This window comes from Microcaecilia unicolor, chromosome 6 (assembly GCF_901765095.1).
Source record: "Microcaecilia unicolor chromosome 6, aMicUni1.1, whole genome shotgun sequence".
Lineage (NCBI taxonomy): Eukaryota > Metazoa > Chordata > Amphibia > Gymnophiona > Siphonopidae > Microcaecilia > Microcaecilia unicolor.
Window position 1 is genome coordinate 145,621,519 of NC_044036.1, and position 23,763 is coordinate 145,645,281.

The following is a 23,763-nucleotide window of genomic DNA, read 5'->3' on the forward strand; positions in this document are numbered from 1 at the left end:
AGAGAAACACCCCCAAAACATAACATTTCCACCTCCATGCTTGACAGTGGGGACGGTGTTCTTTGGGTCATAGGCAGCATTTCTCTTCCTCCAAACACGGCGAGTTGAGTTCATGCCAAAGAGCTCAATTTTTGTCTCATCTGACCACAGCACCTTCTCCCAATCACTCTCGGCATCATCCAGGTGTTCACTGGCAAACTTCAGACGGGCCGTCACATGTGCCTTCCGGAGCAGGGGGACCTTGCGGGCACTGCAGGATTGCAATCCGTTATGTCGTAATGTGTTACCAATGGTTTTCGTGGTGACAGTGGTCCCAGCTGCCTTGAGATCATTGACAAGTTCCCCCCTTGTAGTTGTAGGCTGATTTCTAACCTTCCTCATGATCAAGGATACCCCACAAGGTGAGATTTTGCGTGGAGCCCCAGATCTTTGTCGATTGACAGTCATTTTGTACTTCTTCCATTTTCTTACTATGGCACCAACAGTTGTCTCCTTCTCGCCCAGCGTCTTACTGATGGTTTTGTAGCCCATTCCAGCCTTGTGCAGGTGTATGATCTTGTCCCTGACATCCTTAGACAGCTCCTTGCTCTTGGCCATTTTGTAGAGGTTAGAGTCTGACTGATTCACTGAGTCTGTGGACAGGTGTCTTTCATACAGGTGACCATTGCCGACAGCTGTCTGTCATGCAGGTAACGAGTTGATTTGGAGCATCTACCTGGTCTGTAGGGGCCAGATCTCTTACTGGTTGGTGGGGGATCAAATACTTATTTCCCTCTGCAGAATGCAAATAAATTCATATACTTTCCACAATGTGATTTTCCGGATTTAATTTGTGATGTGCTATCTCTCACTGTTACCAATAACCTACCCTTCAATTATGGGCTGCTCATGTCTTTGTCAGTGGGCAAACTTACAAAATCAGCAAGGGATCAAATACTTATTTCCCCCACTGTATCTCTTGTTTGTCCTGTTTGTCCTAATTAGATTGTAAGCTCTGTCGAGCAGGGACTGTCTCTTCATGTTCAAGTGTACAGCGCTGCGTATGTCTAGTAGCGCTTTAGAAATGATAAGTAGTAGTAGTAGTAGGGGTGATGTGCCTCAGTGGGGTGTGAAACACTGGAGGAGGGAGACTCAACAATGACCTGCCCCGAGTGGCAATAAAGCTAGGTACACTACTGGAGCAAACAACCAATTATTGAAGTTAATTGGCACCAATTAGGATTTGTGTGGCACTTAACTCTATTAACACCTAACAAAAAGGGGGACGTGGCCATCGGCATGTCAGGGCTGTACCACAAAGTTGCATGTGTAGTTAGAGAATACGGCCTCAGTGAGCCTAACTTCGGTGCTAACATTTGGGTTTCACCAGGCATAAGTCTGGCGCCTACAGTGAGGTGCGGGAATCAGTGCTAAGTGCGATTCTGTAAAGAACACGCACCCTTTATAGAATAGGACTTAGGTCCAATTTTTTGGTAGCCGATTTTGAGTGCCATTTATAGAACCCCTCCCCCCCCCACACCAAGCGCTAAATTCACTTTAGTAAAAAGGTCCCTTAAATAGTTAAGTCCAAATAGCAGATAATAAATAAGTTATATGTATAAGTGGATTTTCAGTGACGCCTTTATACTATAGGTTTGGAATTGCCGAAAATCCACATAACTTCAAATGGATAATTTACCTGTTTGAAAGGATACGATGCCTCTGCTGAATATTGACTTAATAGCAAATTAAACAAATGTATATAAATGGGTAGCCGCAGCTGCTTTTGCATCCTAAATTGTATGAAAGTGAATTCTGAATGTTTACATTTTGGGCACGATTTAAAGCAGGGCCATGTATATTTGCAAAGAGCAACTGTTTTAACAGCTGCTTTCCCTCTCTCATTTGTATTTTAGGGTTTTGAGTCATGATGCAAGAATCTGGAACGGAGACAAAAAGCAACGGTTCAGCCATTCAGAATGGAGCAAGCAGCGCTAACCATTTGCTAGAGTGCAGCTTGCGGGAAGTGAGATCAAATGGCGAGGCACCTTCGGTCGAAATCAGTGCTGCTGATTTAACGCATCTCCAGCAACAGCAGGTACTGCGGCATGGATCCTGCAAACTTGCAGTAAAATGGTTTTCAGTAGCTGCGATGGAATGCAGAGATTAGAATTCTTTTCCTCAGCGGTTCATCAGAAGGGACAAGGCAGAAGTCAGCTTTAGTTGCCTCTCTGCACTAAGGTCGTTGGATACTGCGAGCTGTTGTAAATTAGGGATGTGCATTCGTTTAAAACAATATAGGAAATGTTAGTGACATTTCCGTGTAGTTGCATGTCATTTTCATGAGATTTTATCTATTTTGTGTGTCGTTAAAATTATGCACTGTTTGCAAAGAGGGTGCACTCTTTTAAAAGAGTGAACACTCTTTACGAAAAGGCATTGCCCTCATATAAAAAAAATGTCAAAGTCCCCCCTCCTCTCCAAACAAAACAAACTTTCCTGTAAATGACCCAGGCAACACGAAGTGAAAATGTTTTGAACTGCACACCACTGAAAACCATTGAACCTGCTTTAATTCAGAATTTATACAACCTGGTTATTTGTAAAGATATTGCATTCGGGCTGAGATGATCAAAAGCAAACGCGGGGGCTGGAGGCCATAAGCGCTGGACTAGTGCCTGCGTTTGATTGTGTCCCAGGAGCAGAGTTGGTGAGCGCATGTAACAACATGCTTGCCGGGTCTGAATGCTAATAGCATGCAAATGCATGCTAAACAGGGACATACTAATGTCCCTGGGGAGGAATACTAATGTCCCTATTTCTCCCCAGTGCTCAGTGGGCAGCATGCCAAATTAGTGTTTTGCTACCATTGTAAACCCTACGCCAGCTTGGAACTGGCGTTAGGGTTTACAGAGCTTTGGGGAGGAATGGGGAGCCCTGTCCAGCATGCATTTGCATGCTAGCAGCCCCCCATCCCCCCCAAAGGAGATCCAACCCTGACAGCCATCCCCCCCGAAGGATCCCCGCCCCCCCCCCCCCAGACAGTGACACAGGGAGGCTGGAGATCAGTGGATCTCCAGCCCCCCCAACCACCCCTCACATCAGGGGCGGTAGGGGGGGCCAGAGCCAGAGAGGGGGGGCACATTTTTGCCTCCTTCCCCCCCTGCCACCGCTGCCACTCTCCACCCCCCCCCCCCCACCGCCGTCAACCCTCCCTCGCTGCTTACTTTTGCTGGCGGGGGGCCCCAACCCCCGCCAGCCGAGGTCCGTCCCGCAGTCTTCATATTTCGTCTTCCTCCAACTCCTCCGTGGCCATGCTGTAAGTAACGCTGCTGATTCGTTGAATCCAGTTCGGAGTCTGACGTTGCAGCACGTTGTACGCGCGTACAACGTGCTGCGACGTCAGACTCCGAACTGGATTCAATGAATCAGCAGCGTTACTTACAGCATGGCCACGGAGGAGTTGGAGGAAGACGAAATATGAAGACTGCGGGACGGACCTCGGCTGGCGGGGGTTGGGGCCCCCCGCCAGCAAAAGTAAGCAGCGGGGGAGGGTTGACGGCGGGGAGGGGGGCCAGGGCGAAATCTGCGGGGGCCCAGGCCCCTGTGGCCCCACGCAGGTACACCCCTGCCTCACAGCCCCCAAAAAATTCCCCGGTCACCCAGTGGTCTGCAAATGCAACTCCCCCCCCCAACCTGGTGGTCTAACAGCCCCCTTCCTCCCTGGTAGAGGAGGGGACTAGCACACGCCTGCCTCTTCCAGTGCCACTGTCAAAATGGCAGCACCCTGCCCAGTGCATCCCAGGGGCGTAGCTATGTGGGGCCACGGGGGCATGGGCCCCTGTAGATTTGGCCCTGGCCCCCCCCCACCACCGACCTTGTCGACCCTCCTCCCCTCCTGCTGCCAACCCTCCCCCGCCGCCATCGGGTACCTTTGCTGGCGGGGGTCCCCAACCCCCGCCAGCCAAAGTCCTCTTCTCCGGCGCGGCCGCATTGCTGATCTGCAAGCAGGGCTTCTGTTTCTGTGAGTCTGACGTCCTACAGAAGCCTTGCTTTGCAGATCAGCAACGCGGCCGCGCCGGAGGAGAGGACTTCGGAAGGCGGGGGTTGGGGACCCCCGCCAGCAAAGGTACCCGACAGCGGGTTGGCGATTGCGGGAATGGGGGGGGTCGAAAGGGTTGACGGGGGGGGGGGTCAAAGGTGGTGGCGGTGGCAGGAGGTCAAAAATGGCAGGGGGGTAAAATGTGCCCCCTCACCTCGGGCTCTGGACCTCCCTCCTGCCGAAGTCTGGCTACGCTCCTGGTGCATCCTGGGATGTGCTGGGGGGGGGGGGCTCTACCATATAAGTGAGAAATGCCATTTTGAAGGTGGCGCTGGGAGCTGTGGAAGAGGGGGGAGAGGGCTGCTAGACCACCAGGTTGTGTGTGTGTGTGTGTGGGGGGGGGGGGGGTTAGGTTTGCAACCCACTGGGCCATTAGGGAATTTTTATTTTGGGTTGTGAGGAGGGAGTTGGGTGGGGGCTTGGGGGTACTGGAGATACGCTGAACCTTCATCACCTGTGTCATCTGGGGGCGGGGGGGGGGGCTTGAGGTGGCACTAGGCCAGCAGGGCTGAAGCAAGGGTGGAGGTCTAGGTGTCCCAGTGACCTCCATCTCCTGTGTTTGACAGGTTCGGGCTTTATACATTACTCAATTAAATTGGCTCATTACTCAAATTGGGTGCACACTCAAATTTGTATATACAATTTTGAGCGACATATATAGAATCCTGGAGATAATGTTTCGGCTGAACTCTCTAAAACTATCCTTCCCATCCTTTAAAGAATTTCGACTCAAGATGTTTCTCAAGCCTATTCTCTTTCTAAGCCGCCAAATTCTAGAACGCCCTATTGACACCAATGCGCAGCATCAGCTGCTACACCCAGTTCCATAAAGCTTTAAAATCCGTTCTACTCAAGAGATACGTCTTATCAAACTCCTTGTAAAGCTGTTTCCCCAACATGACATTTTTAGTACTTCTAACAACAAACTGAAGTCCCTTTCTCTGCATCTATGCATTAGACCGACTTATCTGCCCGCTAATCCGCTCTGTAATCTGCTATGAAACTTATGTAATCGTTGATTCTCTTTACTCTGTAATTTTTGCTTTCAAACTCTTGAGATGTGAATGGAATATAAGAACCTGGTAAAGTAAAGGGCATTCCAGATGTGAGGGCTGAAAATTCAGCCACTCTTTGTATAACTTTCTGCATTTAGGTGAAACCCATGGGTAGTAAGTACAACTTTAACCAGATAAGTTTTTCTGTCTAAAGTTATGTGGTTAGCAGCCATTTCAGCTAAACACATAGGCTAACTGAATGCAAGCAGAGCTTTAAATGGATAATTTGTCCATTTAAAATAATGCATGCGGCACTTTGCTAAATATTGCTCTCATTGCAGTATAAACGCAGCTCAAAATATCCATCATCTGAGCTCTTTTTACAGTGAAAAATGGGGTGGGGGGGATAGGAAATTAAGAGGCATTGTGCTCTTTTGAAGCAGAACAAAAGAAACCCGTAACAAGGTTACTTTTGCTATTTTTAGCCTTGGTTCAGTAGGAGGAGAAAAGGCCTGTTAGATGGTTCTGATGTGTGTGTGTGTGTGTGTGTGTGTGTGTGTGTGTGTGTGGATTGCAGTTTGTGTGTTGTGTGTTCACCAGTAGTTTTTGAACAGCTGAACCTCAACCAAACATGCTGTTGAACTTGTTTTTCCATTTATGTTTGCAAACTTGTATAGCACTTTCGTGACATGGGAGACGGCTAAGTTGGGAATTTTGCCACAGGAAATGGATTGAGACTCAAATCAAGGCAATATATAATGTTGCTTCTTGCTCCTACTTTTGTTTACTTCTGTGCAGCAACAACCATTTTAAATTTAGAAACAGTTTGTGCACTAATAAAGCTGCTCAGTGGGCCAAAAACACAGGAGCGAGCGGGATATTGGTACTTTTCTGTGCACTGCGTCGCCTGTTATTATTCTCTCCTCTGAACACAGAGCCTTTGATCTAACATAGTTACATAGTAAATGACGGTAGATAAAGACCTGTACGGTCCATCCAGTCTGCCCAACAAGATAAACTCATTTACATGGTATGCAATACTTTATATGTATACCCAAGTTTGATTTGTCCTTGCCATTCTCAAGGCACAGACCGTAGAGGTCTACCCAGCACTGTTCTTGTACTAAAAGTTCTGAAGATTCTGGAATCCTAAAGAGTTACAAGATTCTGGAATCCCAATTAGTAGCAACATTCCATGTAGAACCCCAAAGAGTAACATAGTAAAGGACAGCAGATAAAGACCTGAATGGTCCATCCAGTCTGCACAACAAGATAAACTCATTTTACATGGTATGTGATACTTTATACTCAAGTTTGATTTGTCCTTGCCATTCTCAGGGTACAGACTGTAGAAGTCTACCCAGCACTGTTCTTTTACTAAGTTCTGAAGCTAACATCGAAGCCCCTTAAAATTTACATTCCTTGTCATCAAGCAGATGAATCCATTACGAGTGGGTTGTGTCCATCAACCAGCAGGGGGAGATAGAGAGCACTGAAAAACCATAGTGCCTCCTGAGGATTCATTTCTTCTGAACAGGATTCCTTTATGTTTATCCCACGCATGTTTGAATTCCATTACCATTTTCCTCTGCACCACCTCCCGCGGGAGGGCATTCCAAGCATCCACCACTCTCTCCGTGAAAAAATACTTCCTGACATTTTTTTTGAGTCTGCCCCCCTTCAATCTCGTTTCATGCCCTCTAGTTCTGCCGCCTTCACATCTCTGGAAAAGGTTTGTTTGCGGATTAATACCTTTCAAATATTGGGGCGGTTTCCCCCGTGCCTCCCGCCGAATGCGGCTGTGGCCATTATTCCATTTACTTTGTGGTGCCGCAAAAAAGAGGGTCTTTTCGGCCTATCCTAGACTTAAAAGAAGTCAACAAGTCTCTGAACGTGCAGCATTTTCACATGGAAACCCTGCACTCCGTCATAGCGGCGGTACAGCCAGGAGAGTTTCTCACGTCTCTGGACCTGAAAGAAGCTTACTTGCACATACCAATTTGGCCCCCGCACCAGAGGTTTCTGCGTTTTGCGGTGATGGGAAAACATTTCCAGTTTCGGGCCTTGCCTTTTGGCCTCGCCACAGCTCCCCAAACCTTTTCCAAGGTAATGGTGGTAGTAGCTGCTTTTCTCTGCCGAGAGGGTATCCGGGTTCACCCGTACCTAGACGACTGGCTCATCAGAGCAGACTCTGCAGAAGAGAGTCATCAGGTTACAGCCAGAGTGGTCTCAGTACTGCAATCTCTGGGCTGGGTTGTCAATATAGCCAAAAGTCACCTGACCCCCTCTCAATCTCTAGAATATTTGGGGGTCCGGTTCGACACAGCCTCGGGGATGGTCTTCCTACCTGAGCAAAGGCGGTGCAAGCTTCAGAACCAGGTCCGTCTGCTCCTGAGGATGCCTCGCCCGCGAGCTTGGGACATAGTCCAGCTGTTGGGGTCGATGACAGCCACTTTGGAAGTGGTGCCTTGGGCGAGAGCGCACCTGAGACCTCTGCAGTGCTCCCTGCTTCAAAGGTGGTCTCCAATATCTCAGGATTATCAATGCAGACTCACGTGGCTCCCTGCGGCCCGGCTCAGTATGGAGTGGTGGCTCTCAGACAGCATGCTGCGGCGAGGAATGCCGCTAGTGCTCCCTGATTGATGCCTGGTGGTAACAGATGCCAGCTGAAGGGCTGGGGTGCACATTGCGGGGGAAGGCATGCCCAGGGTCTTTGGACACCCGAGGAGTCAGAGTGGTCCATCAATCGCTTGGAGTTGAAAGCGATTTTCGAGGCGCTTCTGGCCTTTCAATTGACCCTGGAAGGATTGGCTGTCAGAGTTCTGTCGGACAACACGACAGCAGTGGCCTACATAAATCGCCAAGGAGAGGCACTCAGTGCATAGCACTAGCTGCGCAGGCCGCGCAGATTTGCCATTGGGCCGGGCTTCATCTGCAGTTTCTGTCAGCAGCTCATATTGCAGGTCAGAGCAACGTGCAAGCCGATTATCTGAGCAGGAATCAAATTGACCCAGCGGAATGGGAACTTGCAGATGAAGTATTCCTGCAGATATGTCCGAAATGGAGAAAGCCCGTAATGGATCTTATGGTGTCAAGCACAAATGCCAAAGTCCCTTGCTTCTACAGCAGACAGACAGCTCCTCGCTCAGCAGGGTTGGATGCCTTGGCTCAACCCTGGCCTCAGGGCCTCCTGTTTGTGTTCCCTCTGTGGCTCTTGATAGGGCGAGTACTTCTGCGGATTCGGCTCCACCAAGGAGAGGTGGTTCTCATTGCCCCGGATTGGCCCAGGAGGCCGTGGTATGCGGACCTCCGGTGAATGCTGGTAGAGGATCCTCTGCTGTTACCTCTAGTACTGAACCTGTTGTCACAGGGCCCGGTGACCATGGAGGACGCCTGCCGCTTTGGTCTTACGGCATGGCTATTGAGAGGGCGCAATTGAGAGACAAGGGCTATTCCAGTAAAGTCATTTCCACTCTCCTACAGGCCCGCAAGCGTTCCACTTCCGTGGCTTATGCCAGGATTTGGCGCCAGTTTGAGGCTTGGTGTGCTTCTAAAGCAATCACACCCATGCAGGTTTCTGTCTTGCCGATACTTGACTTTTTGCAGGATGGTTTACAAAAAGGCTTGGCCTATAATTCCCTGTGTGTTCAAGTGGCAGCCTTAGCATGTTTTCGAGGGAAGGTCACTGGCCTCTCTCTGGCTGCTTGCCCGGATGTGACATGGTTTCATAGAGGGGTGCTTCAGCTCCATCCTCCCGTGCGGGCTCCGTGTCCGGCCTGGAACCTGGGGTTAGTTTTAAAGGCCCTTCAGTGTTTGCCCTTCGAGCCGCTTAGGCAAGCTTCGGAGAAGAATGTGACCTTAAAGACTGTCTTTTTGGTGGCCGTGACATCGGCGACACGGGTATCTGAGCTCCAGGTGCTGTCCTGTCGAGACCCACTTCTGCAATTCTCAGAGTCCGGAGTAATGGTACGTACGGTGCCTTCCTTCATGCCTAAGGTGGTTTCAGCGTTTCACCTAAACCAGCCTATTTTCCTGCCCTCCTTTTCTAAAGAAGAGTTTCCAGAAGCCTATGAGCAGTTGCACCTTCTGGATGTGCGAAGGGCTCTGTTGCAATATCTGCGCATGTCAAATGCCTTCAGGACCTCTGACCATCTTTTTGTTCTTTTGTCAGGTCCGTGCAGAGGGTCTCCAGCGTCTAAAGCCACTATAGCCCGTTGGCTCAAAGAAGCAATCTTTTCAGCATATCTGCTATCTGGCCGGCCTCCGCCTGAAGCCTTTAAGGCACATTCCACAAGAGCGATTTCCTCTTCTTGGGCTGAAACTGGAGCACTCTGTCTTCAAGAGATATGTAGTGCAGCTACTTGGGCTTCTAAGCTCTCGTTTGCCCGACATTACAGGCTGGATGTGGCTGCCAGGAGGGGCGCGCATTTTGGAGCACAAGTGCTGGCGTGGTGTGGCTTGTTCCCACCCTATCTAGGGATTGCTTTGATACATCCCACTCGTAATGGATTCATCTGCTTGATGACAAGGAAGGGAAAACTAGGTTCTTACCTTGGTAATTTTCTTTCCTTTAGTCATAGCAGGTGAATCCATGAGCCCTCCCTCAGTGGTTCATTATGCGATTCATGTTACTTTTATGTTCAATTTTTCCTGTAGGTATGTTCCCTCATTGGGAGAAGTTGGAAAACAGTCTTCAGGATTTCTGTTCAGTTACAGGAAGATGAGTCCATTCCCTCCTTTGACTTATAGCTCCAGTTTTGGGACGTTCATCCGCTGTGAGGAAAGTTCATGTTATTATGCTTGGCGGTGTAACACTGCTTTGGAAGCTTCAGATACTGAAGAGGCAGATGGAGCTAGCTGGCCATGAGACACTATGGTTTTTCAGTGCTCTCTTTCTCCCCCTGCTGGTTGATGGACACAACCCACTCGTAATGGATTCATCTGCTATGACTAAAGGAAAGAAAATTACCAAGGTAAGAACCTAATTTTCCCCTCCAGCCCATCTTTTCAACACTTTTCAACACTTGAAGAAAATCATTGACCGTCACTTTGTATTCCTAGATCACATCTCCTACCGGTCTAGCCAAATTGACCTCATTTCTCACGGTGCATGTCATCGGCAGCATTCTTTGCAGCTTTCACCTGCAAAGAGGGTGTACGCTAAATCCACAGGTCTGTGTTAGATCAGAATTCCAGAGATTGGCTAGTCATCGAATAGGGTTCTTGTCCGCAGCACTGCTGTTTTTTTCAGCACAGCGCTGTGTATTTGAAATGCTGGAAAGTGGAATTAGGGAGAAGCCTGAATATGCTTTCTGTCGGAAAATGGTTTGTTGTGAGGTGAGGGCTTTGAACCCTTAACGTTTGTGAGAAGATCTGAGCCTGCTATGAGTTTGAGATTTTTTGAATCTCTACTGGGGAAGGTCGATAGGGTGAATGTAAATCCTTTGCCGGCAGGCCGAGCCAATGACAGAATTGAGAAAAAGAAGCAAGATGCAGAGTCAACCAGTGTTTTCTTTTCCCCCCTTCCCCATTAATGCTAAACTGACACAGTTAAACAGCTGAAAGGAAATGCCTGAGTTACCAAGTGCAAGCGGCTTCAGGTTGCCTGGTTTTCCTTCGTCCTACAGGTTTTTACTTGAAGTGGGAACATGGTTGGTGAAAGGATCAGAGCCATGCTGAATTCATTACTGCAGTAGTCACACAAAACCATGGATAACATTTCAATAACTGCAGGCCACAGTTGAGTAAACAGTTGCACTGAAACTTAATTCCTGTTGACTTTTTTGCTCATTCTTTGCCGGGGGGGGGGGGGGGGCACATACTGATTCACAATGCAAAGACAACAGGGGTTGCAGCTTTGATTAATGTAGGATAGTGCAAGACATTACGAGCTGTAAGATCTTTCAGGAGTATGTGGGTCTCCAGTAGAACTTCTGCTTTTGGAAGGATGTCCATCACAGTGAGTTAATTACGCTGTGTTTAGATGCGAGGCTGGTGACATTTTCCAAAAACCATCCTTGTCCCCTCCAGAGGAATATTCCCGATGTAGGTCTGCTTTCATATAAAGCTCTACAGCCTGAGATGTTTCCTGCCTTAGCCCCCTCAATGAGCTATATTCTGAGGGGAGAAAAAAATGAGAGTTAAAAATGTAGTACGGAATAATTCTCTTTAAGATGAAAAGTTTCAGTTTAAAAATTAGAATTCAATTTCCAGAAAGTAAACAACATTTAGCTGTGTTCTGTCACAAAATTATTCGGAGGAGTGAATGTGTGTCTGGCTTTTTTTTCTTGGTTTTGCTGACTTTTCTGACCGCAGTGAGGGAAGACTTCAATTGTCCTAATGTTTAGCAGGTTTATTTTGGGTGGAGGTGATGGGGAAATCGTAAGGAAAGTAAAGAGATTATTTTTGTGGGAGAAAAGTTTGCTGTGAAAATATTAAAGTTGTATTCCATCAGATAATTTGGACTGTTGTCAAGAGCATTGCGTTATTACAGAGCACTTTTAACCAGATTTGAATTATTTTTACAGATTAGCAGGGTCCACTTTTAGATTTCAAACTCGGTTAAAACACTTTCACTGGGCCTCTGGAGGTACCAGTCGTTATTCACAGCTACCCAAGGGTTTTGTCCCAGTTTATTTATTTTCAGTGCCCCTGTCGCTGCTTTAGTTTAGTTATGTCAGTGATTGGGTGGTCTTCAGAAACGAGTATTTCTGCACCTGTGTGGCCAGTGGGGACTCCCTGTTGCAGGGATGCAAAGAATTCAAGCCTTGAGTGCTGCAAACAGGCCATGTTTTCAAGATATCCCTAGTGAATACGCATGAGAGAGATCTGCTTGGATACTACCCTCTATTGTCAGGGTCGGCTTATCGTATGGACCAGGTGAGACATTGACCTAGGGCGTCAAAATCCCGGTCCAGTCTACCTTCAGACTCTTAAAGGGATAGATGCCGGACTGGGATTTTGGCCCCCTTTATCATCAGTGCCCTCATCCACTGTCTCACCTGGCCCAGCAGGAAAGGAGAACTTAGAGAGGGGCAGATACTGGATCACAGGCAGGGGAAGGGGGGAGTGGAAGAAGAGATGCCAGATTGAGGGTGGGGGTGAGTGGACGATAATGCAAAAGATGGCTCAGAACGCCACAATCCCTTGACCCCCCCCCCCCCCCCACCCACCCTGTCCATTGTATGCAAATCTATCTCGGGCATATTCAAGAGGTATAATCCCGAAAACCCTGGCCTTTTTTGAGGCACTTGAGGTCTGAACTCCTGGATCCCTGCCCTAGTGCCATCTGCTCGGGGGCTGTGAATGCTGTTTCTACAATTGTGGTTCTCAAGCTGGTCCTCGGGGCGTATCCAGCCAGTTAGGTGTTCAGGATATCCACAATGAATATGCATGAGTCAAATTTGCATGCCAAGATAGCACTGCTCTACAGCATCCCCAGCATAAGAGACCAAAGCTTGGGAATCCACTCAGGTTTCCTATATAGCTATTGAAGTATTGGACTGCCCAATTGAAGAGAAGCTTTAGAATAAAGATTTATAATGTGGAATTATTTGAAGTTATACATAACATCCTATCTGAGGCTTCTTGTAACATAAATACTAATAGAAACTAGGGGATCGATATTCAAAGTGGGATTAACTCTGGAATTATCACATAACATGATTTAGTAAATATGCCCAATGGGATAATTTTCTAACTGTACAGACGCATAAAATAGTGAATGCATAGTTTTCCCTGTGTGGGCACCAGTGAATTTTCAAAATGAAAGATCTCCACTGTGAAGATACTCGAGGGACATGATGCACTAATGCTTTGGCATGCACAAGTTTCCCCTGGTTAATTTACTTACATCGGTATTTTATACCAGCTGGATTTGCTCGTCTTTGACGTTTCCACGCCCTAACCGCTTTCCAACTATGGCGGATTGGCCCTGATTCAGCCTGCCTCCCGGGCCTCCCAATTTGTCCATTCGCCGGACAGTTAACTCCCCTTTTGCAATGGACCAGCAGCCGAAGAGCTCTCTCATACTGGCAGGCTTGTTGGCTGCTAACAAGTGGACGGATAAAGGAGCGGATTTCAACTCTGTTTCCATCATACAAGGTCATCTTGGTGTGTCCGGTCCATTTACATCTCTTCTAGCCGAAAGAGGTTCAGTCTACTCCAAGGATTCAATATGTAACCTGCAGTCCTTCCTAACAACATATCTACGGACCATTTTAGACTCTCTTGCCCTTTCCCTATTTTCTTCTTTCCTTGTTTCTTCTATCTAATTTATTTGTAACCGTATCACCACTGATCTGGTGATAGCCTATCAGTACATTGTAAGCCACTTTGAGCCTGGAAAAACGTGGGGTATCAATGTGCAAAATAAATAAAGATTGCACAGAAATGCAAAATCATCTCCCAGCTTGCCTTTGATAATGCCACTGCTGAGCTCAGGTAAACCAATAACACTTACAGGCTGTTTGTGCATAAAGTGCATCTATGTGTGAGGATGTAAGTTTTATAAATAGTGTATTTTCTGCCCATAAAACATTGCTTTACTCACAGAAATGCCATTTTAATATAGGCTGGAAAAATAAGTTTTAACCTTTTAAGAGGACAATTTTTAAAGTTTTCTCCCAGGAATATAGCCATGGATGTGCAAATGTTTCTCGAAGAGGCTCAACACTTCATGGGAGAAACTCAGAAAATATCTTTGGATTTGTTGAGCTCAGCAGATTTTGAAAAAGAAACTACCCCGTTCCTTCTCTTTGAAAATTAGCATTAACATAAATGCATGAAAAGTAACATAACATATAGTAACATAGTAAATGACGGCAGATAAAGACCGTATGATCCATCCAGTCTGCTCAACAAGACACTCATTTTACATGGTATGTGATACCCGAGTTTGATTTGTAACTTCTGTTTTGATCCTGCTGTTGTGTGCTGGTGGACAAAAAGGAGAAAAATCACATTGGTGCATGCAAAAATGTACATGCGTGCCATTTTCCTTTCAAAAAGCCACTGGAAATGCCTCCTTGCTAGCGACGTCCATAGAATACATTTTCAAACACTCTTCCTGATTCTTGAACCTTTTTTTTTTTTTTTTTTTAGTTTGTCTTTATTTTGTTAAAAAAATTAGCAATTCATTGAGGGGCCCTTTTATTAAGCCGCATAAGCGTCTACGCATGCCAAAATGGACTTACCGCTCGACTGGTGGGAGGTGGTGGAAGGCGGGGCTAGTGCTGGGCAGACTTCTACGGTCTGTGCCCTGAAAATGGCGGATACAAATCAAGGTAAGGTATACACAAAAAGTAGCGCATATGAGTTTATCTTGTAGGGCAGGTCTTTTTCTGCCGTCATCTACTATGTTATGTTACGCGCATCTGAAAAATATTTTGTATTTTCGGGCGCACGTAACGGACGTGTGCCAAGTGGCATTTGGTGCGCATAGGTCATTACCACCTGGTTACCACATGAGTCTTTACCACTAGGTCAATGGCTAGCAGTAAGGTCTCAGACCCAAAATGGCACGCGCGGCAATTTTCATTCTGCCGCACGTTCATTTTCGGCAAAAATAAAAAGAAGGCCTTTTTTACAGGTGCACTGAAAAAAATGGATCGGCGCACACCCAAAACCCGCCCCTACATTACCGCAAGCGATTTTTCAGCGTGCACATACCATGTAAAATGAATTTATCTTGTTGGGCAGACTGGATGAACCATTCAGGTCTTTATCTGTCGTTATTTACTATGTTACTATGTACCTTTGTAAAAGGACTATGTACCTTTGTAAAAGGACCCCTAGAAGTTTTTAATACACAGAAATCTACTTTAAGCACATTAATTTGTAGGTTTGTAGGTTAACATGTATTAAATCAATTTTGTTCACATCAGTGACACATCCCTAATCCCAGCCCAGCTAAAAGTGCAGATTTATGTGCACTGGGGGAGCGCATATGCTTTTAGTCCGTCAACAAACTACGATTCTCCCTTGGTAAATGTGACTTTGAAAACTGACTTCTCAATCTTGGAATTAAACCACACAGTTGTTCGCTTTGAGGATTGCTGAAGTCCTACTAACTTGGCCCCTGCAATCTGAGTTCTCCAGCTTATTTTTGCTACGTAGCAGTTTCCAGCTGCTTTGCAATGAAGTTGCTTTTTCAATAAGGATGGTTTCATCCAAGCTATTGCATATGTAAAAAAAAAAAAAAAAAAAAAAACAACCCTCTGATTTTAGAAAGATTGGCCTTTTTCTTTGAACGTAACTGGTGTGCGCATCTGTAGATATGCATATTATATCATGAAATATTCTTTATAGGAGGCTTTTCCAAACAGGACATACCCTTTGAGGTCAATGAATAGAATTCATAAGAGGAAATACTGTTACAAGTAATACCAAATACAGTTAGCTGTGAAGCGAAACAGTGATTTATTAACAGCTTTGCATTTCTTTTTTTTTTTGCCTGCAAATATGCATAGAGGCAGGAGGTTGAGGAATACTTTAGTCAGAGGGACCGGACTTGTGCTGTCGTAAGCAGGTTGAACTAGATGAGTATATTTGATTTGTAGAGTCCAAACATTTTCTTGTGTTACAAGACTGAGCTCAACACACTGGGGGCTCATTTTTACAAAGCGGTGCTAGTGATTAGCATGCGCTGAACGCGAAGAAGCCCATGGGAACTGAATGGGCTTCTTCATTCAGGACACAAATCAGTAGCGCTGTTTCATTAAAAAAAAAACCCCCCCCCCCCCCCCCCCCCCCTGCCGAGTAGGTTTGATTCTCAGTGCTCCCTTTTTTCCTGGACCCACCCAGACTTTTTTTGGGACGGTGGTAGTCCCGGAAGAGCGAGCGTTAAGCCCTACCACCGCTCTGTAAAAGGGCCCCAGAAGTACTGAACATAGTAAATGATGGCAGATAAAGACCTGTATGGTCCATCCAGTCTGACCAACAAAATAAACTCATTTTAATGGTATGTGATACTTTATACCCAAGTTTGATTTGTCCTTGCCATTCTCAGGGGGGCACAGACCGTAGAAGTTTGCCCAGAAATCTTCTTGTATTAAAAGTTATGAAGATATTGTCGAAGCCCCTTAAAATTTACACTCCAGCCCATCCATATCTATTCAGTCACGATCAGGGCGTAGACCATACAAGTCTGTCCAGCACCGGTTTCGCTTCCCAATTACCAGCATCGCCACCCAATCTCCACTAAGATTCTGTAGATCCATTCCTTCTAAACAGGATTCCTTTGTGTTTATCCCACGCATGTTTGAATTCCATTACCGTTTTCATCTCCACCACCTCCCGCGGGAGGGCATTCCATGTATCCACCACCTTCATAGGCATACATATAAAGGCGTATACATAGTCATGGATTAATGAAACAACACTGATGTGGATTTAGTTAAGGGAAATCTTGCCTCATCAATCTGCTACATTTCTTTGAAGGGGTGAATAAACATGTGGATAAAGGTGAGCCAGTTGATATACTATATATCTGGATTTTCAAAAGGTGTTTGACACAAAGTACCTCATGAATGACTCCTGAGGAAATTAGAAAGTCATGGTATAGGAGGCAGTGTACTATTGTGGATTAAGAACTGGTTAAAAGATGAAAAACAGAGAGTAGGGTTAAATGACACAAAGTACCTCATGAATGACTCCTGAGGAAATTAGAAAGTCATGGTATAGGAGGCAGTGTACTATTGTGGATTAAGAACTGGTTAAAAGATGAAAAACAGAGAGTAGGGTTAAATGGTCAGTATTCTCAATGGAGAAGGGTAGGTAGTGGGGTTCCCCAGGGGTCTGTACCGGGATCGCCGCTTTTCAACATATATATATATATATATATAATTTATAATCTAGAGATAGGAATAATTAGTGGGGTAATTAAATTTGTTGGTGACGCAAAGTTGTTCAAAGTTATTAAGGGGCTCTTTTTCAAAAGCCTGCTGAAAAATGGTCTGCTGTAGTGTAGACACGTGTTTTGGTCGCGTGCAGAATCATTTTTCAATGCACCTGTAAAAAATGCCTTTTTAAAATTTTTGCTGAAAATGGACGTGCAGCAAAATGAAAATTGCCGCGTGTTTATTTTGGGTCCGAGACCTTACCGGCAGCCATTGAGCTAGCGGTAAGTCTCACGTGGTAACAGTCTACGCACGTAAAATGCCGGTTACTGCCCGATTACCACCCATGTGCCAGAAAATAAAAATATTTTCCGGCACGCGTAGCGGACGCACATCAAAAATGAAATTACCACAAGGGCCATGCGGTAGCTGGGCAGTAACTCAAAATTGATGTGCATTGGTTCGTGTAGGCGCCTGCGTGGCTTAGTAAAAGGACCACTAAATTGCAAGAGGAATATGAAAAATTGCAAGAGGACCTTACAAACCTGGAAGACTGGGCATCCAAATGACAGATGACATTTAATGTGAACAGGTGCAAAGTGATGCATGTAGGCAATAGGAACCCAAACTATAGCTATGTGATGCAGGGCTCCACATTAGAAGTTACCGTCCAGGAAAAGGATCTAGGTGTCATTGTTGATGACATGGTAGCCGTGTTAGTCCACTCTTAAGGTTATCAATAGAAATCAAACAAAATAAAACATGGAAAAGAAAATAAGATGATACCTTTTTTATTGGACATAACTTAATACATTTCTTGATTAGGGCAACCTTCGAAAGCTAATCAAGAAATGTATTAAGTTATGTCCAATAAAAAAGGTATCTTATTTTCTTTTCCATGTTTTATTTTGTTTGATTTCTATTGATAACTTGATGACATGTTGAAACCCTCTGCTCACTATGCAGCGGCAGTTAAGGAAGCAAATAGAATGTTAGGAATGGTTATGAGAGAATGGAAAACAAAAATGAGAATGCACTAATAACTTAGTATCACTACATAGTGCAACCACACCTCGAATATTGTGTGCAATTTTGGTCACCGCATCTCAAAATGATATAGCTGGATTAGAAAAGGTACAGAAAGAGGCAACGAATGATAAAGGGAATGAGACGATTTCCCTATGAGGAAAAGGCTAAAGAGGCTAGTATTCATCAGCTTGGAGAAGAGACAGCTTAGAAGAAATCGGAGAAAGTGTTTCTTCTCTCAGTGTGTAATTACTCTGGAATTCGTTGCCAGAGAATATGGTAAAAGCAGTTATTTATTTTTATTTATTGCATTTGTATCCCACATTTTCCCACCTCTTTGCAGGCTCAATGTGGCTTACAATACATCATGAGTAATGGACATATATCAGAAAATGGACATTTAGTGTTAGCTTAGCAGGCTTTAAAAAAAGGTTTAGATAATTTCCTAAAAGAAAAATCTATAAGCTATTAAGATGGACTTGGTAAAATCCAGTACTTTTTGTAGGATAAGCAGTATAAAATCTGTTTTACTCTTTTGGTATATTGCCAGGTGGATATGACCTGCATTGGCCACTGTTGGAAACAGGATGTGGGGCTTGATGGACCTTTGATCTGTCCCAGTGTGGCAGTGCTTATGTTCTTATATATTCCAAAGTAAATCATGAGCAATGAATTCCTGTATTCAAGTCTAATATGCCTGCAATTTAGGGACCTCCTCAGAGTATGGGATGGTGCAAGGAAAAATAGCAGAGGTACCTGTAAGAGCCCTAAACATTATTCTGTAAGGATACGCATAAGGGTATATATAGTGCTCAACTGCAAGGGGGGAGGCTTACATGTGGGTGGAGCAAGGGCAGGGCTCCAAGTTATACAGGTATGTTATAGAATACTGTAAGCAGGGTTACCAGATTGAAAAAATTTTCCCCGCCCAAAACTGCACAAAGGCAAACCCCGCCCCTGACGTCTAACCCCGCCTCCAAAGTCATCAACCCTGCCTCCGACCCCACCTCTGATGTCATTAACCCCCGCCTCCGACCCCGCCTCTGATGTCATTAACCCCCGCCTCCGACCCCCACCTCCGACATCATTAACCCTGCCTCTGTTGCCATTAACCCCACCTCCACTGTTATTAACCCCACCTCCGACGTCATTAACCCTGCCTGCGCGGGGCTTCTATTGGACCAATAGAAGCCCCGCCGGAAAAGCGCCCAAACCCGCACAGCTGCCGCGAAAAAGCCACCCAATTTCCCGCAGCCTCCAGCTGTCCCGCAGCCGTCAAAAATTGGCCTCAACCGGTCACGGAAAGCCGCCCAATTGTGCGGGAAACCCACAGCCCTGGCAGCACTGACTGTAAGTTACTTGCACACTTGGGGTCCCCTTTTACAGCATGGCAGTAAGCCCAACACGGGCTTACCGCCGTCTCAACGCGGTCACCAGTGGTAGTCGCACCCCAAGCACATGACATTTCTGTGGGGGAAAAAGAAAAAAGCCCCGGAAATGGCTTGCACGGCGATAACCCAGCAGTAATCTGGTTACTGCAGGGTTAGCATGGGAGCCCTTACCACCACCCGCTGCCTGCTGCATGGCCATGCGGTAAGAGTTCTATTACCGCATGACCATTTGTGCTGGCGGCTTTTTTTTTTTTTTTACCCGCTGTGGCAAAAGGGGGCCCTGGCACGCGGGAAGAACGGCCTTCACTGCTAGCGCAGGGCCCTTTTCCCTGTAGCTTGGTAAGAGGATCCCTTGATGCATTCATGTGCCTGCAGTTACACCAGGTCTATGGTCAGTTTAACTGTACGAGCCTAAAAAGTCTAAAAAGTGGCATAAAGTAGAATTTGCCTAATCCCACATCACGAAAAGTTCAGAAATTGAAAACAATAATATTAACCTCTCTCACAATATGCTAATATATCAATCTAAGCGTTTATTGTACTTCTGTATTATGTACTAGACTTCTACAAGTCTAAATTTTGTGACCGCCTTTTTAGCAATATGTAAGCCACATTGGACTTGCCATATGGTGGGAAAATGTGGGATACAAATGCAATAAATAAATAAATGTGGGATGTGCCAATGTTTGATTAAGCTAGAATTCTATAGTAGAATCTGGGCACACAGATGCCTTTGTGTTTCCTGTGCTGTATCGAGGCTTCTAAAAGATAGTATCCACTTATAGAATTGTCTCCTATATGTATAAGGCCCCTGAATATTGGGCAAAAAAACCCCAGTTATACATTTATCATGTCTGAGAGTGTATAACTACTGTTTTGTGTATTGACCACTAAATACAATTTTTAATAAAATAGTGAGAAACTCGGAAAACCAAAAGTGCCAAACCTGAAAATTCCAGAAGGTCTTTCTGAATCAAAAATGATGAACTGATTACATGATGCTGAAAACGCAAACTGTACAGCCTCACTAGGGGGGACTCCTCTCGGGGGGGGGGGGGGGGGGGAGGACTGTATGTTCATGCGCTTCCTTCCAAGACAAACACCCATTCCTTGGTCTTGACCAAGCTTCTTCCTGCGTCTGACTTTTCAGGTTCATAAATTGTTGACAGATTCACCACATGTGAAAAGAAAAAAAAAAAAAGAACCTAGTAGGCAACTGTGAGCGTTCTCTTACAGGAAAGAAAAAGAACACTGTCAGTACGCAATGCTGAGGAAGCATTGGAATGTTTGTATAATGTAAACTTAAAAGTTTGTTTGACGGAGCCAAGTGTACCTTTAGCTTCTTGTAGGTAGTCTGCAGATTATTTGATTAAAAAAAAAATAAAGGTTTATAATGTGACTGCTTTTATGGCAAAGTTGAATAGTGAAGAGGGAGGAAGTTTATGTAGTGAATTGCACTTAATATAAGAGAGTTTCTTTTCATGGCTCACAATGGCTTTGATCTGGGCTGTTTGGTAATCGTGAGTTGTCATTTGCAAGTCCCTTCAAGACTTTTGCCAAACAAGACAAGTGAATTTTTTTTCTATGGAGGTGAACCTGAGGAAATTTGTGCAGATACTGTCCATTGATACAGTGCTTGGGTTGCTGACTGGCCTTGCTGGGCATGCCATTGCCTGCCGGTGCACAGATCTCTCTCTTCGAGGACATGGGTTCCAGAACATTCCATGTCATATCAAGTCATATTTTTCTCAAAGTAGAATTACAAATTTTACAATTATCCAAGTGCAGGGATTTGAAAGTAAAAAAAAATTAATGTTATTTGGAAAATCACCCCATGACAAGGTTGTCGCTCATCTGCAGATTCCCTGTGGCTCATCATTGTCCATGGCCAACTCCTTATTCTTTGTAGCATCATTTTAAGGCCAAATCTGGCTTGCCCTTTGGTTCTGTGGGTTCTGTTCAGCTCATTGTTGGAAGCCTTCTGGTTCCTTCAGCTCTGCATTTTGCTGCAATTCTGCCTGGTTCTTCTCCCTGCCAGCCTCCTCCCAGCTTATAAGCTCCTAGGTTTTCTCTCATTAGCATGATTTTTAGGGGTGGAGCGTATTCCTTCCCTCTTTCTAGACTCAACCCAAGAACTCCTTTTATACTTTGGGCTGTCTTTGAATTTTGTGATGACCTTTTGCCCAACTTAATTAGCCACCTTTCCATCTCCCAGTACAGCTGGATTGCTTGTTTTTTCCTTCTGCTTAAAAACATAAGTGCTGCCATACTGGGACAGACCGAAGATCTATCAAGCCTGGTATCCTGTTTCAAACAGTGGCCAATCCAGGTTACAAATAGCTGGCAAGATCCCAAACAGTGCAATAACATTTATGCTGTTTATCCTAGAAATAAGCAGTGAGAGTTTCCCCAAGTCCATCTTAATAATGACTTATGGACTATTCTTTAGGAAGTTAGCCAAATCTTTTTTAAACCCCGCTAAGCTAACTGCTTTTTCCACATTCTCTGGCAATGAATTCCTGAGTTTAATAACACGTTGAGTGAAGAAATATTTTGTCCAATTTGTTTGTGCCAGTTGGAATTTGATCACCCTTAGGTGTAGTTTTTTCTTAGTTTGGTGAGGAGTAGGCAAACACCATATCTGTTGTGCCCAAACTATGCCCCTGGGAACACCTTCATTTGCTGTACACATATAAGGAGACACTATCTTGTGACCCCACATACTTGTGTGCATATACCACTTACAGTTACATAGTAGCATAGTAGATGACAACAGAAAAAGACCTGCACGGTCCATCCAGTCTGCCCAACAAGATAAACTCATATGTGCTACTTTTTGTGTATACCTTACCTAGATTTGTATCTCCCATTTTCAGGGCACAGACCGTAGAAGTCTGCCCAGCACTTGCCCCGCCTCCCACCAACGGCTCTGCCACCCAATCTCGCCTAAGCTTCTGAGGAACCATTCCTTCCGAACAGGATTCCTTTATGTTTATCCCACGCATGTTTGAATTCCGTTACCGTTTTCATCTCCACCACCTCCCGCGGGAGGGCATTCCAAGTATCCACCAGTAGCCCAGTGGGAACGGGTGGCGGAGGGGATAGCAAGAACCAATGTTTGGTGGAGGCATGTGCACTTGAAACCTCCATAGAGGGGTTGGACAGTTTATTTTGAATTGGCTTCGAGTTTTATTTGAATTTTATGTTCATTTAATTTCATTTTAGGATGGGTGGGGGTTGACAGTGTATATAGGTAGATAGGTGGGTTTAAGGTGGGGGACTTGTTTGTATATATTTGGTTTGGGGTTATATGTTTCTGTATGGCTTTGCGTTTCTTTTTTAATAAAAGAGTTCTCCAAGTATCCACCACTCTCTCCGTGAAAAAATACTTCCTGACATTTTTCTTGAGTCTGCCCCCCTTCAATCTCATTTCATGTCCTCTAGTTCTACCGCCTCCCCATCTCCAGAAAAGGTTCGTTTGCGGATTAATACCTTTCAAATATTTGAACGTCTGTATCATATCACCCCTGTTTCTCCTTTCCTCCAGGGTATACATGTTCAGGTCAGCAAGTCTCTCCTCATACGTCTTGTAACACAAATCCCATACCATTCTCGTAGCTTTTCTTTGCACCGCTTCAATTCTTTTTACATCCTTAGCAAGATACGGCTTCCAAAACTGAACACAATATTCCAGGTGGGGCCTCACCAACGACTTATACAGTGGCATCAACACCTCCTTTCTTCTGCTGGTCACACCTCTCTCTATACAGCCTAGCAACCTTCTAGCTATGGTCACCGCCTTGTCCACTGTTTTGTCGCCTTAAGATCCTCAGATACTATCACCCCAAGATCCCGTCCATACATATCAGACTCTCACCGCCTAACACATACGTCTCCTGTGGATTTCTACTCCCTAAGTGCATCACTTTGCATTTCTTCACATTGAATTTTAACTGCCAAACCTTAGACCATTCTTCTAGCTTCTGCAGGTCCTTTTTCATGTTTTCCACTCCCTCCCGGGTGTCCACTCTGGTACAAATCTTAGTATCATCCGCAAAAAGGCAAACTTTACCTTCTAACCCTTCGGCAATGTCACTCACATATATAAGGCATTTTCTATTTATAAGATTAGATGTTACACATAGAAAACCCTAATATAAAATTACCCCGTTTACTTTCCTATGACCCAGTCAGAAGCAAGGTTTTGTCTTCATCTGGATTTCCCAGTCAGCACATTTATAAATAAATGTTAGTGCAGGGCAGTGCAGTTTACAATGACCAAACATAGTCGTTCTCCATGGAAACAGCGACTGCCATTTAACTCAATTCAACACAGCAGCTGAATGGGCCCCATAGAGCATATTGTGTTAAAAGCATGTCACTCCTGTATATGAAATCTGTACGATAGGACCTCTTGTGCACTGAGACAGGAA

General features: G+C 45.3%; 1 protein-coding gene across 12 annotated transcripts in view; it reads left to right on the forward strand.

Moving 5' to 3' along the window:
• FOXP1 (forkhead box P1) overlaps window positions 1-23,763 on the forward strand; it is an 801,754-nt gene that overhangs the window by 451,859 nt on the left and 326,132 nt on the right. For all 12 annotated transcript variants that reach the window (XM_030208061.1, XM_030208060.1, XM_030208059.1 and 9 more), the window contains one exon: window positions 1,896-2,077. In XM_030208061.1, coding sequence (XP_030063921.1) covers window positions 1,907-2,077 — 171 coding nt within the window. In that variant the 5' untranslated portion in view covers window positions 1,896-1,906. The remainder of the gene's footprint in view (window positions 1-1,895; window positions 2,078-23,763) is intronic.